The sequence below is a fragment of the Fusarium oxysporum genome, chromosome X (assembly GCF_013085055.1).
Source record: "Fusarium oxysporum Fo47 chromosome X, complete sequence".
Lineage (NCBI taxonomy): Eukaryota > Fungi > Ascomycota > Sordariomycetes > Hypocreales > Nectriaceae > Fusarium > Fusarium oxysporum.
Window position 1 is genome coordinate 676,784 of NC_072849.1, and position 17,769 is coordinate 694,552.

Genomic DNA, 17,769 nt, shown 5'->3' on the forward strand with positions numbered 1-17,769 from the left:
AAAGATGAACACGAACGCCATTCTCGTATGCTAGGCTCGTTGCTCCTCGAAAGAAGAATCTGCCATTTTAGCGCCACTGTTTAGGCCATGTCTCTGCATCTCACGACGCGAATTTCAACCATCGTCTACGGTCTCGCACACTTCGCCCTCACCACGAAAGCACTCAGATCTTCAAGGATCGAGCGCGCCTATACGGGAGAGGAAGCACTGTAAGTGTTGGACCACGTCGAGCGTCGAGGGCTCAAGAGACGTGGGAGACCCATGCCTGGCGTGTTGATCGGACTGGGTCCTGTATAGATAAAGACATCATACAGAAGGCCACCGAAAGCACATCCCATGAAGGGCGCCACCATGGGGATCTGGATTTCACTGTCAGTTGATATTGACAGTCGAGGTATTGTTGTTGGACTCACCCAGAAGTAGTACCCGCCTGCAGACCAAACCTCACTTCCATACCCGATCATGTACGAAACCAGACGAGGTCCAAAATCACGAGCCAAGTTGATGGCATAACCAGTCTCCCAACCAAAGCAAGCACCAATTCCAAAGATCAAGAAGAACAAGCCAAGTGGCATCAAAGGACCAGCACCGATGTTAGCGCTATCAGCCATAGCGAAAATGACAAACTGCAAAATCGTGCTGGCGATGAATTCAGAAAAGAACATGCCAGTGCGTGTCATGAATTCCGCGGGATATGTGCAGAAGACACCAGCGGTTGCATTCTCGCCAATCACTGTTCGAATTCCTGGACCGCCTTCATAAGCATCAAAGGCAGACTTGTAGTTGCCATACACGACGGCAGCAGCACACATGGCTCCAAGGACTTGGGCGACGGCATACACAGGGAACTTTCTCCAGGGATGACCTCTGAATATACAGTTGGCGAGAGTGACGGCTGGGTTCAAGTGACCACCTGATTTACCGCCAACGTATACTCCAAGCATGACACCGAGACTGATTCATGTCAGTATGGGCTCAATTGGCCGCGGCAATAACGACTTACCCCCATCCCCACGAGATACTCTGATAATCACCCTTGGTTCCTCGACTGAGAACAACCTGAGCAACGACACCGTCACCAAAGAGAAGAAGAATGAAAGTACCAAAGAATTCTGAAAAGGCATCTTGGCAGTACTCTCTCACTCGACTCCAAGCATACTGCTCAGGCGGGGGAGGAATAGTGGGCGGTTCACTCGGAGCCTCACTGTACTTTTCATTCTGGCTCATCTCGACTTTAGTGGGGATAGAAGATTTGTGCACAGAAGATTCAGAGATGGAGTCGTTCATGGTAGGGATAGGCATCCTAGAGTGAGCCTGTGAAGATGATCTTGAGACAGAAAGAGGAGAAGTTTGGCGGATGCAAGAGAGACAGGTTACACTGAGAGGATTGGCGTCATCAAGCATCTCTGGGGATCACGTTACAATTTATGGTCAGCAAACGAACGAAGCCTGGGTGTCTTTTGCCCCTCATCTCATCCCAAGAGAGGATCCTCTTTCTTGCTCTCGGCCTCGGTATTTGCAAACACCACCCTTTACATGCAAAGCATACCGAAGCCCGCGAGACTCCATGGTTATCAGAAATCACCAACGAGTGGGCTTTGCAAGCATGCCGATCCGCCACTGCGTTAGGAAAGAGGAAGGGACACGGGGAGACACAGCGACTACACCCGATGAATCGAACCATGGTGCGGGCGATACGAAAGCTTGGACGGCGGCGGTGCAGAGTGCCAACGAAATGCCGCTCGGCGGCACACACCGAGAGAGAGAAGAAAAGAGACGGGCGTTCAGACGTGGATATCACCACCGAAGTATCTGCTCTGATCAGGTTGCTTACACCGAAGGCCGGGTGGGATGGAGGGGGGCACGTTCGAGACTTGTGTTCGCATATTTACTCCACTGTCCCAGCCAAACCCCGGATCGTCGTGCAAAAAGAGAAAAGGATTTGCACATCCGCTTGACCGAGGTTGGCTTGGCTAGGAATTAAGGTATGGTCAAGGTGTATTAATCCAGACCCGCAGATATGCGCCCAGTCGAGCTTCTGGAACATGACTGCGGGGAAACGTAACATGACGACCCCTCTCTTTTCCTCAGATGTACACCGGTAGGTGTTGGTTCTGGGGTTTCGCTTGCTAGATCCCCGATGGTTGTCTTGTGACATGGGCCTGTATTTCGGTATCAACAAGCCGAGGCTTAGCTTACAAGCTACATCAGGAAAGTGACGTTGGTTTGTGTATTACAAGGGTGTGCGTGAGACGAAAAGGCCAATTTTCCAATGCTGTGAAGGATTTCGATACCCCGCAGATTATCCAAGGGTGGTGGAAAATGCTTCCCCGAGATGCCTTTACATCTGAAATCTCGGTGTTTGTTGCGATCAGTGAGCCCGAGATGGGAGATACTTAAACACCCCAGAGAATTGCCAATCTGATACGCTTTTGATCCTGCAGTCCCCAATCAATTTGCTGTTGTTGTCGTCCCTTCTTTTTGCTCCTCTAAGTCACTGTTGCATTCGCGCTCCCCGGATCTGACACCTTTCCCCGCAATTTCACTGCATCCCCATCTTTCACTATGCCTATGCTCAACGGAAAACCGAATCCTACCTTTATTGGTGCCATTGATCAGGGTACGACAAGTTCTCGCTTCCTGATCTTTGACACCAGTGGCGAGGTTGTAGCTACTCATCAGCTTGAATTCAAGCAATACTATCCTCATCCTGGGTAAGTTGGTCCACTATGTGATACGTGAATGATTGTTGATGTTTGGTTTAGATGGCATGAGCATGATCCTGAAGAGCTCATCAGCTCGGTTGAGCAGTGCATTGATGGCGCTGTAGAAGCCTTTGAAGGTCAAGGTCACTCTCGTGAGCAGATCAAGGCCGTTGGCATCACAAACCAGCGTGAGACTACTGTTGTCTGGGACAAGACCACCGGCAATGCTCTGCACAACGCCATCGTTTGGACAGACACACGATCAAAAGATCTTGTTCGTCGTCTGAAGCGTCGTCTTGGCGCGAGCGAGTTGATTTCGCGATGCGGAATTCCTCTCTCCACATATCCCTCCGTTAGCAAACTTCTCTGGCTTCTTGAAAATATTCCCGAAGTCAAAGATGCTTATGAGCGTGGTGTCCTGGCTTTCGGAACGGTAGACACTTGGCTTACGTACAAGCTCAACGGCGCAACGGACCGAGATGTCTACGTTTCTGATCCGTCAAATGCGTCGAGAACCATGTTTATGAATCTCGAGTCTTTGCAGTATGACGAGGATATTCTGGACTGGTTCAGAATCGATGACAAGAAGATTACGCTGCCAAGAATCGTGCGGTCGTCTGATAGCAAGGCGTACGGCACACTTGCTAAGACCTCGCTCAAAGGCGTCAAGATCACTGGATGTTTAGGCGACCAGTCTGCAGCTCTTGTTGGACAGAAGGGATTCACCCCCGGTCTCGCCAAGAACACATATGGCACAGGCTGCTTTCTGCTCTACAACGTTGGTTCCAAGCCCGTGATCTCAACACACGGACTTCTCACAACGGTGGCCTTTGACTTTGGCGAGGGCAACACCATGTACGCCCTCGAAGGCAGCATCGCCGTCGCGGGCTCAAGCGTCAAGTTTCTCGTTGACAACTTTGGTTTCATCGAGTCGTCAGCCAAGCTCAGCGCACTCGCTGAGACGGTGGAAGATAATGGTGGGTGCACCTTTGTAACGGCCTTTAGCGGCCTGTTTGCGCCGTACTGGATTGACGATGCGCGAGGTACAATCTTTGGTATCACGGCTTACACGCAGCGCGGGCACGTTGCGAGAGCGACGCTGGAGGCAACGTGTTTTCAGACAAAGGCCATCCTCGACTCGATGGAGAAGGACAGCGGACATGCGCTGACCGAGCTGGCCGTCGACGGTGGCATGTGCAACTCGGATCTCATCATGCAGGTACGTAAAGGAATTCTCTGCAAACCCTTGCTTTTCTTGATCTCGTGGCAGTGGCTTAGACGTTGCTAACACTTTTTTCTCAGACCCAGTCTGACCTTATTGGGATCCCTGTCAACAGACCCGGCATGCGTGAGACAACTGCGCTAGGTGCAGCTATCGCGGCCGGCTTCGCCGTCGGCATATGGAAGAGCTTTGATGAATTGAAGGAGGTGAATACCCAGGGTCGTACCATCTTTAAACCGCAGATCGCCGAGGAAGAAGCGACAAAGCGGTTTAGTCGTTGGACCAAAGCCGTCGAGATGTCCAAGGGATGGGCCAACGAGTAGTTGATTTGCTTTTTTGTTTGTTAGCTCTTTAGTTACATTAGCTTGATTAGGTCTGATCTGTACTAGTATGTTTTACATGGATGGTCTGAAATACTGCTGCCTGATGGAACACCATATGTACCAACCTGTACAAAGAAGGTAACCAAATAAGCCCGACGTACAGTAGCGTCTACCACTCCCACGAGGAAATAAATATGGAACTTGACTTGTTCTGGAACAACCACTAGACTCTTTGATGATCGTACCATAAGCGGCTCCGCACTTTTATTGTTATTTCCGGGGGAGGGGGGATCTGTAGGCCATCTCGAGGTGTGGCATCCATCACAGGGTGCAGTTTGCTAGGGAGTCAAGGATCGGAATGTTTGTCGTCAAACCCCCGAGTGATCCGGTGCCATTGGAAGAAAACATATTTCCCTCATTTGCCGGTGTTTGTGGCCCGAACATGCACATGTCACATGCGTAACGGCAATGCAAGGTTAACCATAGATAGAAGGTCTTTGTTGAAACCGTGACATGGATAGAGGTCCTTGTCAACCAACAGCAGCACGTAAGGTACTTGGCTTTTGGCTAGACAGGGATATCGCCTGCAACGTTCGGGCCTCTTGTCCACATGCATTTCTACTGGACCGTGACTACTGTTTTACAGTGTTGTAGTTCCATTGCATTGGCACTTGAATTGAATGGTTACACTTGATGCAGCGATATTGTCTTGGTGTTCAGTGCCTTTTGCTTATTACTGGATGGATTTAGCGCTTCTGCTTGGCCATTGACTTCACTAGACCCAGTATTAGTCAACTAAACCATTCTCCACTCCGTCACACCTCCAGATTTTCTCTTCCCCTTCCCGCGGCTCGGCCTTACTCCGTCGCATCTCATAATACCCAACAACACGTTCTCACCTCCACTAAAAAACGATAACAGACCGTGCAAGGTTTCTGCTTATTCCTTTCCCCAGTAGTTTGTTTCCCCAGACTGCGGAGAGAGAGAGATCGACATGCCATCCACGTCAATGAGCGGACCCTCAATCGCTGAGGAAGAGGCAAATTCGACTCTGAGCAACGACGATGGGTCCAGCGGCGACGAGTCAAGAATGACCAGCGCCGGGCCCAATAAGAAGCGGAGGAGGGAGAAGCATCAAAAGATTTCGTATGTACGCTCCGTAATGCTGTGAGAATTTGTGTCTAAATGTGGTGATAGGTGTGAGATGTGCAAGGCGCGTAAGGTGAAATGCGATCGGGCTGAGCCTGCGTGCTCGTGGTGCGCGAGACATAATAGAGCTTGTGTTTACCTTGAGAGGCAAAAACCAGGTGCTGGGCGCAACGGATTTAGCATTGAGCTTGAGGCAAAGGTCAACAGGATTGATGCGCTGCTTCAAGCGTTGGGGAGGCGAGTGGAGGAGCATATCGTTCAAGATCACTCCTCAGTCGGCTCCCCGGGTGTATCGCCATCAATTACCAATGGATATGGGCCGGTGCAAGTGGATGGGAGACCTACGCCGAATACAAGTCTCCCAAGACAGTCGTCCTTCTCGCAGGCGAGATCGCCAGGCATCACAAGTCCATGGCAGCCGGTAAACAACCAGAACAATATCCAATCGCCAATGCAGGCTCAGCAAGGCGCCAGTGCACCGACACCCAGTCAATCAAGCACTGCGCCAAATCCAACTGGCGTAAGGCGAGATCCATCGTTTCAGTCGTACACGATTGATCTACCGCCGCACGACATCATCTACAGCCTGGTAGATCTCTACTTCAAGCACTGCAACACGTGGTGTCCTATCCTTGAGCGGAAGACCATATTCGCGACCTTCTTTGGCTCAACTTCGATGGAGGAAGCGGATAGGATATTACTCTACGCGATTGTGGCTACTACGTTGCGCTTCCTCAAAGATCCGAGGTTATCACCAGAGATGAGTTCATATTATCACAAGGTAGCGAAGCACACAGTCCAGTTGTACGCCATGGAGCATACCACCATACCTGCGATGAGAGCTCTTGTCATCATTACTCTCGACGAGCTGGGAACCTCCAATGGGCCAAGAGGTTGGAATCTTCTGTCTCTACTAGCGCAGAACGTCAGGCAGCTGGGTCTGAGCGAGGAAAGCAGCGTCTTTCTATCCGCGGATGCTTCCGAGGTTACACGTACCGCTTCATCTCACAGAGTCACTGCTGGAAAACCTGAATCTTGGATCGAAGACGAGGGACGAAGGCGATTGTACTGGATGATCTATGTACTAGATCGATACGCAACAATCGCAACACCAATCTTTGACTTCATCCTCAACGACACAAAGATAAACCGCTTCCTCCCCTGCTCATATGATCTCTTCTCAAAGAACGTCCCAGTTGAAACTCGCTCTTTGAGTCCCTACAACGAAAAACAATCACCAATAATGACATATCTTGTCAACAAACCCGAAAACCTCGGCAGTTTCGCCTACCATTGTGAGATTCTTGTGATTGTGAGCAGAATCCACGAGTTTCTCAAAACACCCGTTGATGTCACTTCATCAAGCGACATGGCTGAATGGCGTAACACATATCGCAATCTGGACAGGACGCTGGATGGTTGGCTGCAGAGTTTACCGAGCGAATATAGCAAGATATCGGCTCTTTGCCATTCTGACCCTGCGAGTCGCGTGGCGAATTGGTTCATGCTGCATAGCGCGTATGTCACGGCTGCTGTGAGACTGCACTCTTCAGCGGCGTATCCAACAGTTCGTTCTCACATTTTCGTTCCTTCGCACTACGCCATGCAGAGATGTTTATCTGCTGTGCAGAGTTTGGGGGATATTACCAAAGATGTTCTTGAAGCTGATGGCCTGAACCTGCTTGGCCCCTCATTTGCCTTCTCGCTTTGGGTTGCGGCGAGATTGCTGCTTGTTCATGCTGCGACGGTTGGATGTCCTGTGGACTCGCAGATTGACTTCTTCATCGATACGTTGCGTGATGTTGGGCAACACTGGGAGGTTGCGAATAATTACTCCAAGATTCTTCATCGTGTTGTTCAGAGGGCTCGACAGGGCGATATGAACTTTTCAGCTATGCGAAGGTAAATTCAAACATCTACTGCATGTGACATCTCAACTAACGAGCATAGGAGTGCATATGACCTAGTTACCCTTACATCAACAGCCCGACACTCCGGCCTTGAACCGACATCAACACAAGCTACGTCTCTCAGCGAACTTGACAGCATCGACGTCTTTGAGTTCTTCAACTGCCCCCGAGTGTCAGCAACTTCGAATAGCCAGTCACAGTTGCAGTTACAGCCGATGCGGGAACCAACCAGAAACAACGGAGTGCCCGATCCGGAGGCTGATTGGTTGGCCTTTGGATCTCCATTCAATCAGGTGTAGGGGGGAGTTCGCTTCGTTTCGTTCAATTCAGACCATTTGAGTGCCTCGCGGCGCGTACAGCCATGTCTTTAAAAAGCGGCATCTTGCTTTGAAATATTACACATATGTTGTCTAGTCAGAAATGAGAGTCTGAAATTCTGTAAATAGCCGAGCATAATGATCTGCGTCACTTGAGTCAAACATGATCCGGACTGGGATCCCCAGCAACATGATCTGCAACGATGGAACAGTCTGTTAACTTCACCCTATCCGTGCATTTTCTGCTCGCTTCAGCCCATCGTCGATCCCATAACTCAATCGGATTGTAACGGGGGCCTCAGGTCAACCTCAAAGTCAATCCAGCCCCAAACTCAAACTCAGCCTCCCATGCCAAGCACAACTACATTCCAACGCGCGAATCTTGACGAATATTGTTTCAGGTCATAACATGTAATCATTCATCGTATCAAAATCGTTTCCGGCATACAACTCATCGCAATCGCAGGTGCCGAGACATAAATACAAACGCCCAAACTCAGAACTCCAGAATCATAAACCTAACTATCCCAAATAGCACCATAAGCTGGAACACCACGCGTTTCCAAACCATAAACCACCTTTTTCGTAATCTTCTCATTCGCAATAATGATAACTGCTTCAGCTTTGAAGCTCTTTACCAGATTGTAGCCCATCTTTACCAAGTCAGGTCTCCCGAGCTTCTTAGTATCGTGGATGACCGCGTTGGGAATGCGCTCGCTGATAGTCTGGCAGATTTCTTCCCCAAAGGTTTCTTCGGGGTTCTTGGTTGACCAGATGAGTTGTGTTGGACATGTTGGGTTTTGAATGTGTCCGAGAACAGGACCGATCCCGGAGCCTGTTGCGATCAAGACGACGCGGTTGAAGAGGGTTGCGATGCGCATGACGCCGCAGGTTGGGACACCGCGTGTCCAGATGTGAGAGGGGCCGTTTTGGATGGTGGACTTTGTCCAGTCGCCAGCGTTGGAGACGACAAGGGAGTAGCCCTTTGATCGACCGTTGATGGCTTCGGGAGCGGGGATGGTGGCGAAGGAATGCCACTCCTTGAGAGGTTTGTGAGACAGACGGGTGAAGGAACCGTTGACGGGAACAGTGTAGTCAAAGTGAAGTCTGATAGCGTGGTCTGAGAGTTTCTCAGCTTCAACTGGGACTTTGCGGAGGAAGCACCAGGAAGAAGCAACGCTGGCTGTCGCTACAGCAAGGAGCCAGAAAGCAGGGGACTTGACGCAGGATTCTCCAAGTGTAGTACCAGAAGGTGTGTTGTCGTGGGCTGAAAGCACGGTTTGTACCCAGAAGAGAGCGAGCATAGTCCATCCAGCAAAGCGGTGAGTTCTCTCGAAGAGATCGTGATACCGCTTGCGGACTGAAGGCCAAGCCATTCCGATCATACCAACGAACATGGCAGATAGGATCCAAGAGATGACTTGAGAGGCGATAGATAAGCTGCCCCAGTTGGCACAGCTTCCGAATGAGCAAGCTATGTCGGCGATATTGGTTGCCAGAAGCCATGCCCCTGCGCTGACAGCCGCACCGGAGTGAACTCCGCCGAGATGGTAGATCTTTGCGCATCGGGTCCTGATAGCAAGAGGCCAGGTCTTGGGGACGCTGCAGGTGATAGTGTATAGGGCGTTGATGACGAACTCTTGACGAACAAGGACAGCTGTGGCTAGGTTGATGGCTGTGATGATACCCATCCACTCTCTGGTGATACCAGTCAGGAGGAGAGCGATAGCAGCACCGATGTTAAAGAGTCCAACAAGGGAAAATAGCCGGCGGTAAACAATGAGCAACCTATGCCGCAGTCCTCTCGCATGCTTAGGCATATCCTTCTCAGGAAGAGCCTTCTCAAGATCATACTGATGCTCATTAATAAGCGTTGTATCACTCGCATCAGAGAAAGAACTAAGTTGCGTAGCACTCGACGCATTCGAATCCATACGCGCATGTAGAACAGCAGGCTGGGGTTTCCCAACCTCCACCAACTCTCTCATTCTCAAGGATCGCTTGTCGATCTTTCCGTTTGCAGTCATAGGCAGACTTTCCAGTTGGTGGTAGTGTGTTGGCATGGCGTAGTAAGGCTGGAGGGTCTTGAGATGGGCTTCGACAACGGCGATAGGGCAGTGGCTGGGGGTGATGAAGGCGTGGATTTCATTGTTGATGAGGATAGCGGTGGTGGATTGGACAGAGGGACAGGATTTTATGCAAGCTGTTACGCCGTCGAGCTCAACGCGGAAACCTTTGACTTTGACTTGGTCGTCTATCCGGCCGAGGATGTGGAGGGTGCCGTTGGGGTTCCATTGGCAGAGATCACCGGTGTTGTACATATTTGATCTGAGTTTGAGGTCAGAATCTCTATAAAAGATCTCATGTCTTGAAAACTTACCCGTCTTGAGTGAATGGGTCAGGTCTGAACCTCTCAGCTGTCTTGTCTGGCAAGTCGACATAACCACGAGCTACGCCTGCACCACCAGCCCAAACATTACCGACTTCTCCAACAGGTACTGGTACAAGAAACTCATCTAGGATATAAACATTGTTTCCTGGTGTTGGTCTACCGATGGAGAGAGGTTGACCTGCTTGGTGCTGGTGCATGGTATTGACGATGGTGGTCTCTGTTGGGCCATAGCAGTTGAAGTATGAGACACGAGACGCCCATAGGTCAGCGAGTCTAGAGAGGTCAGTCGAGGTTGACAAAGGGAGTGAAAGGAGGGCACTGACTGTTGAGAGCTAGGCTCTCCTGCCGTGGCAACGGTCTTAAGTCTTGGGAAGTCCTGGGGGTTCTGCTTTGAAAGAATACTTGGGGTACAGATAAGGACGTCAATCTACCAAAGTTAGGAACAAGACCCATACTGAAAATAACCTGAACTCACCTCTTTTAGGGCTTTTGACCAGTCAGATCCCCGCAGAACTAAGGTTCCTCCATTTGATAGACAACCAAGTGTCTCCCAAGCAGCTTTCAGCATTGTTAGCTTACTTCTTCCCCAAGAGGACTTCAAGACTTACCCATATCAAAGCTGACGTTCAACACTTGACCAACACATGTTCCTGGACCAATATCCAGGTTGCCTGGTGCTTGGCATATCAGGTTTGTCACATTATTGTGAGTAACATCGACTCCTTTTGGTGTACCTGTTGTGCCTGGTACTTATTAGTCTTATGAGAATTAGTGTAAGGTACATTAACATACCTGATGTATATATCACATAGCAGCCATCCTCAGGCTTACTCACTGGAGCAAAGCCTTCGACACTTTGCTTGTTGATGTCTTCATCCTCAATGATGACAACATTTGTCACATCTGTATTTGAGATACGGTGTGCCGTAGCCTTTGAAGACAAAGCTATCCTTCCTCCGGTCTGTTGTAACACAAACCGTAAGGTCTCATCTGCCACTACGCCTCCATCAAGAGGAACATACTGAGCTCCACAAGACAAGATAGAAAGTATACCAACCAACATACCAACACCACGCTTGACAACAAGCGGCACACGATGTCCCGGCATAACGCCCAGACTTCGTAACCGTTGCGCCAACCGGATGCTTCGTTCAGCCAGCTCGCCATAGCTTATCTCAACAGCAGGCTCGGCAGATAGATCTCGTGCCGCAGTTGCCGAAGGCTGTGTGGTTGCATAGTGGAAGAACGCCTCTGTGACAGTTGAGAAGCTAGGCCGACTGCATGTACCTCGTGTAAACGATATTGGCACGGCAGCTCCCCGTGGGGAGGAGATGTCAAGCACAGATGATGCCATGCTAAGATCTGAGGCGTGTGCAAGATAAAATGAGGATCGTCATACAATTCCAAATAGACAGAAACTCAAATAGATTGAGTAGGAGTCAGGTCGGGGATGGCGGGAGATTGTGCATCAAAGATTTGAAATTAAGGAGTTGCATAAGAAACATCTCTCCACACACAAAAAGAAGGTCTGTTCTTAAATAAAGCCAAAGCCCTTCTCCCGCTTTTTCCTAATCCTACCCAGCCTTCTCGTCATGCTTGGCAGGATAGACCCAACACCAGCGACCTTTTGATCGTCAACCAGTCAGCTGCCCTTTCAAGTTGCACCTCGGAGGAGTACGCCCCCCAGACGCCCCCAAAATGCGTCTTTTTTCCTCTATCGAGATACAAGAAGGATCCGCCTTGAAACTCCGGAGTCGACCTAATACGGTAAATTTTGTTGGTAAACAAGAAACCATCTGCCAAGCTAAGGCATGTAGTTCCAGATAGCGTCGAAAAGAGGGACAGCTCAACAGGTATACCGCATGACAGATGGGGCAAGATTTCGTTTGCTTTGGTCCGTTGGTCCCAGTTAGGTAAGTAAGTATGTACCTGAACTCATCGAGGTCTTTGACCGAAAGGAACAACGAGGCGTGTGATGTGGTCTGCGTGCGTATCCCTGTAGGTACAGCGTACGTACCGTAGGCCCGCAGGCCCGCATATAGAGAGGGATCTGCCATGGTCATGGTTCCGTGGCTGCGGATACAAGGGTTGACCAAGACATCTCTAGCACGCGGGTTCTGCGGGAGCTGCAGGATCTGAGTTCGGCATCTGCGAAATCTCACATGAGCCGAGATGATATGAGGTGGAGTTGGCTGTAAGCTGTGCCGCTTTCGAATGAGGTTATCCAAGATAAGCCTAAATGACAGATAGCTTACTCATCACCTATATCGTATAAAATATAAAGAAAAACAAGTATTTGACCTTTTTGAACAGGTTTTCCAAAGACTCACCGAATCTATCAGTCAAATCTTACTCAACAAAGATCATCGGGTCTAAGAGCTAAGCATGCGAACGGCTCGACACTTGGACCAAGCCAACGGAATGACAGACACCAAGATCGACATGAGAGACAGCAAACCACGAGATTTTCACCAATACTTCCCGACGTGGAATTAGTCCCCAACCACCGCCCTTTCAAAATGCCTCAGCCAACACCAAAAATCTGCAGTGTCTCACTCTCTGCAGTGCAGGCTGCAGCTGCTCATTGCCTTTTTGCTGGGTTGATCCCAGCCGTGTCTCAGTTGAATCAAAGTCACTTTTGGTCCCCACTATCGATTGAGTGATCGACGCGGCTAAGGTCGCGTTATTGACGTACCCGAACTATTTGATCCAACGCAACCCGACAAGACAAGCAGCAGAGTCAATCTTGCCAAGTGCAGTGTTTTCAGCTACACTTTTTTCTCTTACGATTCTGTCATCGATATCGATCTGATTATGGATGAGCAATTGGTCCTTGCGTCCACGCCTGCAGACGGCGTACGCGTCCTCGCGTTAAACAGACCCTCCAAGCGAAACGCCCTCTCGCAGGAGCTCATTACCGTGTTTCTGGAACAGCTGAACACGGCGTCCAGGGACGATGGCGTGCGAGTCATTGTCATCACCAGCAGCTCTTCTTTCTTCTGCGGTACTGTACCCTGGCCTACCCATGCCCATGCCCATGCCACATGAGAGAATCCACAGGCCACAGGGGTATATTCCCCGGTACTTGTCACGCTCTAGTGGCAGGGCTAAGCTGAACTGGAACTGACGTACCAATAATTTAGCGGGAGCTGATATCGGGGAGATCTCACGGCTCGATGCGGAAGACGCGCGGGGCTGCCGCTATCTGGCGGACCTTTGCTCGGGGATGCAGGCCGTGCGCAAGCCCTTGATAGCTGCTGTTGAGGGAATGGCGGTGAGTTTAGTTTTTAGTTTTTTACCCGAGGTGTTGGTTGAAGTTAGACTGACGATGATTTTGCTGGGGATTGACAGCTCGGAGGGGGCTTTGAGCTTGCTCTCATGGTGAGTTGAGCTTTTTCCTTTCCGTGGACGGAACCCGTGGGTTACTGACGTCTCACAGTGTGACCTGATCTTTTCCGCGGACGGAAGCCACTTCGGTCTTCCAGAAGTGAAGATTGGTCTCATCCCTGGCGCTGGTGGTACACAGCGTCTGACCAACGCCGTAGGAAAGTACAAGGTGTTTCCCTCCCCCCAAACCTCGTGTTTCCTTATGCTGACATGCGTTATATAGGCCATGCAGATGATCCTCCTTGGCCAGCCCATATCAGCGGAGGAGGCCCGGTCCGTGGGTCTTGTCGCGCAGCTGTATGAGAGCGGCAAAGTCCTCGAGCACGTTATGAAGGATCATGCATCGACGCTTGCGGCCCTGAGCCCCACGGCGCTGGGCTTGGCTAAAGAGGCTATTTGTAGATGTAAGTAGTCATCATGTAGTTCGCGCGTCACGTTGACTAAGATGTTCATTATAGCTGATGATTTGGGGGCCGATCATGAGTTTGAGAGGAGTTTGTATTACTTTGCGTTTGGGACGGGGGATAAGCGAGAGGGTGTCAAGGCGTTCTTGGAGAAGAGGAAGCCAGAATGGGGGCCTAGGTAACTGTACGCGTTGGTCCTTCTGTAAAGTGGAAGTATATGCATGACGCGGTGATGATAGTTAACGTTCAAAGTGTATGCTTCTGTTGAGAGATATCATTGGTGCGCGGCATATGCCTGTATTCTCTTGGAAGATCCCGTGCTGCCAAGCTTTGCTGTCAGTTGACGATATTGTCGATCATTGATTATCAATCGTCCAGTCTGGTTGGCCCCAGTCGAATCTCATTGCTCAGCTCTCACATTTTCAGACTCGGCATTGAGGTTGCCAACCTGCCAATACTTGTGTACATAGTCTGCTGCTCCTGCACTGATTATTCGTTCTTCTTAGATGTCAGGCTTTGGCATTGATACGTTCACTCCTGTCTCAAACCCCCTCATGAATGTCAGGTGACTACATGCTCATGTCAACGTGTACGGATATCATGCGCTACTAAACGCCGCCCCGTCTCGCCTCGGTGGACATACGCAAGTCAAGCTCGGAAGCCATTCCACAGATTCTACAGCATTTTTCAAGCCTCATGCAACGGTGGGCCATGACTGCAGAGGAAAGGTGATGCAGTGGCCCAGGGTTGGACCGGATCTGTTGAACAAAACTAGCTGCATGCCAACACATGGTCCGGCACGGCACGTATAATCGAGATGTAACGTCGTTTGAGCAAAAATGATGTACTAAATCCAGTCTGGACCAACAATCTTGAGAGGTTTCTTTGATTTGCTGTCATGACAAGGATCCTGTCAAAGCGTGCATCAATAACCTGCTGGCACAAACGCTAAGCCGTTGTCAACCAACAATAGTTCTCGTGTCTATATGCGGGCTTGATGCCACGATATGAACTGATTAATTGCCCATCGACCAACACAACAAGCTGAGTAATTCACCTGCAATCATTATATTTGCCCATGCAAAGTCGTACGATTTATACTCCAGGCTAGGGTGATCCTCCCGCATCTCATCGTCTTAATCAACGCCACGCCGCGACTAGGTAGCAATAGCTCGTGGTGAGCCCTGGTATAAACTCAATTAGTCATTGGTGGGTGCACTTAAATGCCCAGGGTATCTTGTTCGCGTATGTTGATTGACTCTTTGGACAAGCTTTCGATAGTCTTCAATGTAACATCCATTAATGCAGCCTTGAACCTTAAATAAATGAAAACGACCTCTCTCTGAACCGTGCCTTTGCCGATAAGATGTTGCCGCGGCGGGATGTCACTGCGGATAGAGCGCTTTTGAAATTATTCTGATATTGATACTATGTTTAGATTTGTACCCCAATTCATAGGTGATTGTCAACTATGTAAGTGAAGAAAGTAAGAGAGAATCCCTTTCAGGATTATCTTCCATACTGGTCAGCAGAAACCGAGTTCATAAACGTAGTACCAGCGAGCCGGAGAGTATCAGGCTGGGCCACCGATCCATTGGGATTGAAGTAGAAGTGTTCGCCGTAGCCGCCACCATTGTTGAAAACAGGCCACTCGGGAACACCGGAAACTGCAAAGGTTAGTTTGATATCGTACATGTAGTGGACATAAAAAACTTACTTCCGTGTTCGTTGGGGTTAAGCTCGGTGATGAAGCTGATCCACATATGGCTCACAAGCTTGGCGAGGTCGAGAACCTCCTTTGATGCGTTCACAAGAGGGCCTTGACCCTTGCCGTAGCCTTGGCCGAGCAAGTTGTAGAAGACGTAAGCGACCTCGACAAAGTGAGGAGTTCCGATATAGTCGGCTAGAGTCCATGTCAATCAACACAAATCAGCCCAAATGTATGAGGGATATACTTACGCATGTTGGTGTTGGGGGACTCGAACAGGTACGCATATGAAGTCACGTTATGCTTAGACCAAGCATCAGTTCGTGCACGTCTCCACGACATGAAGAGCTGGTCACCCTGCAGAGCAGCCCATCTCTTATACTGCTTCTTGACAGGATCACTAGACTTGTAGCGGTAACCGGAGGGGATTCCGAGAGCATCGATGTTGGGATACAGAGCCAAGAGTGTGTCAATGGTGTCGGCATCAAGTCCAGTTGATCGAAGGCGAGCAACAGCCTCTTCAGTGGAGTCGACACCAGGCATCCCAAAGAAGCTACCCTCGTCAGCGTTGGTTCCAGCCATGAGAGGCACCTTGGTGAAGTTTCCGTTGGCGAGAAGCTTGGAGGGATAGTCGGGGACAAAGTCATCGTCAACGACAGGGTAGAAGCTGCCCTGGATCTTGGTGCTCGTGGCGTTCAGCTTCTCAAATGGGACTTGGCGGAGGCAAGCAAGCTTATCGGACTCCTTGTCGCAGCCAACTGCCTTGACGATAGTGTCGTAACGCTGCTGAGGTGCGGTGTAGTTCTTCATATCAGTCCCATCAGCTCCAGATTCGGCGATGATACCACGGAACAGCCCCTCGTCAACGCCTCCGTAAGCCATGGCTTGGTAGCCGACATTGCCTCCACCGGCACTCTCACCGAAGATGGTGACCTTTGAAGGGTCACCGCCAAAGGCAGCGATGTTCTCCTTGACCCAGTGCAGAGCAATGCGCTGGTCCTTCAAGCCGAGGTTAGCAACTCCGGCATCGAGAATGTCCTTGCTGGCCATGAAGCCCCAGAAGGAAAGTCTGTCTGTTGATTGTTAGAAAGAGGTCTAATTGGCATTAGGTGGTCGGCTTACAATCGACGGAGACTCCGATGAAGGGCTTGCCCATCTTGACGGACTCCTCTACCATGAAGCTCATATTATAAACGCCGTTGGCGCTAAAGTCCATGGTCCAACCTCCGCCGTGGATAAAGACACCAACTGGGAGTTTCTCCTTCTTGTTGCCCTTGGACATAGCGGGTCTGGCGATGTTCAAAGTCAAACAGTCCTCGCTGAAGGTCGCGGGACCCTGATCAGGGCTGTTCTACACAATGTCAGTGAGGCTTCACATGAACATGAGAGAGAAACCCACCCCGTAGCCAACACAAGAGTCAGCATACTTGGTGACCTTCTTGACCTTGAAAGTCTCGTTCAAAGGCTGAGGGTTCTGAAGACGAAGTTGGCCGACAGGAGGTTGAGCAAAGGGAACACCGAGGAAGAGATCTTGATCTAGTCCAGCGACATATTTGCCCTCAAGAGTACCATTCTTGACTCGCACCGAAGGTGCTTGTCGTCCAAGAACGCCTTCAGTGAGAAGGGCGACCGCAGTGACCAGTTTCAAGAGAGAAGGCATGGTGAAAAGAAGGCTTGGCGTGACACTTCTCAAGTCTCAGAACCATCTCGTCAGTGGAACTCGAGATTATTTATTTATTGCCACGGGCTTGGTAAAATCACGGTCTTGGTCTTCCCGTTGACCAAAGCTCCGGTTAGAACGCCCTTGAGCGGAGAATAGAAACGTCATGCGGAACAATTCCCAGAAAATCCATCAAAATCCTCAATGCATCACGTATACTATCAACCAGGATACCACGCTACAACCATGCCATTCCCTATTTCGACCACAATTCCGAATATTCACGTTTGCCGAGGTCAACTGCCGTTCGCCTTTCGCTGAATCGTAGTCGAATGATGCACGCAAGAGTATTCCCCATGGGGAATCACAAATAAACAACATGCGGGGACCCTTTGGAAATTTGTATGGCAAAACATCGGGAGACTTGAAACCCCGGATATATCGATGGGGAACCACAAACGGGCCGTTAAGGTTCTTGTGATCGGACCGTAATTGGCAGCTCGACCACTAGTGATGGAACCATGGACCTGGAATTGGCCGAGGGGACTTGGCCGATACTACCCTCATCATGATTATAGCCAGTCATGATCGT

The 17,769-nt window shown here is 50.1% G+C and overlaps 6 protein-coding genes across 6 annotated transcripts; 3 read left to right on the top strand and 3 right to left on the bottom strand.

Annotated features, from left to right (window-relative positions):
- Positions 1-188: 188 nt before the first annotated feature.
- Positions 189-1,366, bottom strand: FOBCDRAFT_285164 (aquaporin-like protein; the record flags this gene model as incomplete). Its single annotated transcript, XM_059611669.1, has 3 exons — positions 1,004-1,366; positions 414-954; positions 189-359 (listed from the first exon to the last, which is right to left on the bottom strand). The coding sequence occupies exons 1-3, from the start codon at positions 1,300-1,302 to the stop codon at positions 189-191; spliced, it is 1,011 nt and encodes a 336-aa protein (XP_059465973.1). The 5' UTR covers positions 1,303-1,366.
- Positions 1,367-2,565: 1,199 nt separating this feature from the next.
- FOBCDRAFT_285166 (uncharacterized protein) lies at positions 2,566-4,250 on the top strand (the record flags this gene model as incomplete). Its single annotated transcript, XM_031191086.2, has 3 exons — positions 2,566-2,714; positions 2,766-3,924; positions 4,008-4,250. The coding sequence occupies 3 exons, from the start codon at positions 2,566-2,568 to the stop codon at positions 4,248-4,250; spliced, it is 1,551 nt and encodes a 516-aa protein (XP_031032317.2).
- Positions 4,251-5,071: 821 nt separating this feature from the next.
- Positions 5,072-7,836, top strand: FOBCDRAFT_253370 (fungal-specific transcription factor domain-containing protein). Its single transcript, XM_031191100.3, has 3 exons — positions 5,072-5,396; positions 5,448-7,301; positions 7,350-7,836. Exons 1-3 carry the CDS (start codon positions 5,245-5,247, stop codon positions 7,606-7,608), a joined length of 2,265 nt encoding a protein of 754 aa, XP_031032331.2. The 5' UTR covers positions 5,072-5,244; the 3' UTR covers positions 7,609-7,836.
- Positions 7,837-8,144: 308 nt separating this feature from the next.
- FOBCDRAFT_190613 (uncharacterized protein) lies at positions 8,145-11,372 on the bottom strand (the record flags this gene model as incomplete). The annotated part of the gene is made up of 7 exons (XM_059608698.1): positions 8,145-9,954; positions 10,007-10,291; positions 10,342-10,445; positions 10,494-10,576; positions 10,627-10,752; positions 10,811-10,921; positions 11,084-11,372. 7 exons carry the CDS (start codon positions 11,370-11,372, stop codon positions 8,145-8,147), a joined length of 2,808 nt encoding a protein of 935 aa, XP_059465974.1.
- A 1,165-nt stretch (positions 11,373-12,537) lies between these two features.
- Positions 12,538-14,258, top strand: FOBCDRAFT_253372 (ClpP/crotonase-like domain-containing protein; the record flags this gene model as incomplete). Its single annotated transcript, XM_031191103.3, has 7 exons — positions 12,538-12,632; positions 12,778-13,022; positions 13,162-13,292; positions 13,370-13,399; positions 13,458-13,574; positions 13,629-13,809; positions 13,864-14,258. 7 exons carry the CDS (start codon positions 12,538-12,540, stop codon positions 13,989-13,991), a joined length of 927 nt encoding a protein of 308 aa, XP_031032334.3. The 3' UTR covers positions 13,992-14,258.
- A 1,060-nt stretch (positions 14,259-15,318) lies between these two features.
- On the bottom strand, positions 15,319-17,177 carry FOBCDRAFT_146630 (Alpha/Beta hydrolase protein; the record flags this gene model as incomplete). Its single annotated transcript, XM_031191105.2, has 5 exons — positions 15,319-15,476; positions 15,527-15,712; positions 15,769-16,590; positions 16,640-16,868; positions 16,917-17,177. 5 exons carry the CDS (start codon positions 17,175-17,177, stop codon positions 15,319-15,321), a joined length of 1,656 nt encoding a protein of 551 aa, XP_031032336.2.
- Positions 17,178-17,769: the final 592 nt, after the last annotated feature.

What these genes read in the sequence shown, in the direction of transcription:
- FOBCDRAFT_253370 (XM_031191100.3), top strand. Translation starts at nt 5,245, where the DNA reads ATGCCATCCACGTCAATGAGCGGACCCTCAATCGCTGAGGAAGAGGCA. An exon ending in GAGAAGCATCAAAAGATTTC is followed by an intron (nt 5,397 to 5,447) that starts GTATGTACGCTC and finishes ATGTGGTGATAG; the next exon opens with GTGTGAGATGTGCAAGGCGC. An exon ending in AACTTTTCAGCTATGCGAAG is followed by an intron (nt 7,302 to 7,349) that starts GTAAATTCAAAC and finishes TAACGAGCATAG; the next exon opens with GAGTGCATATGACCTAGTTA.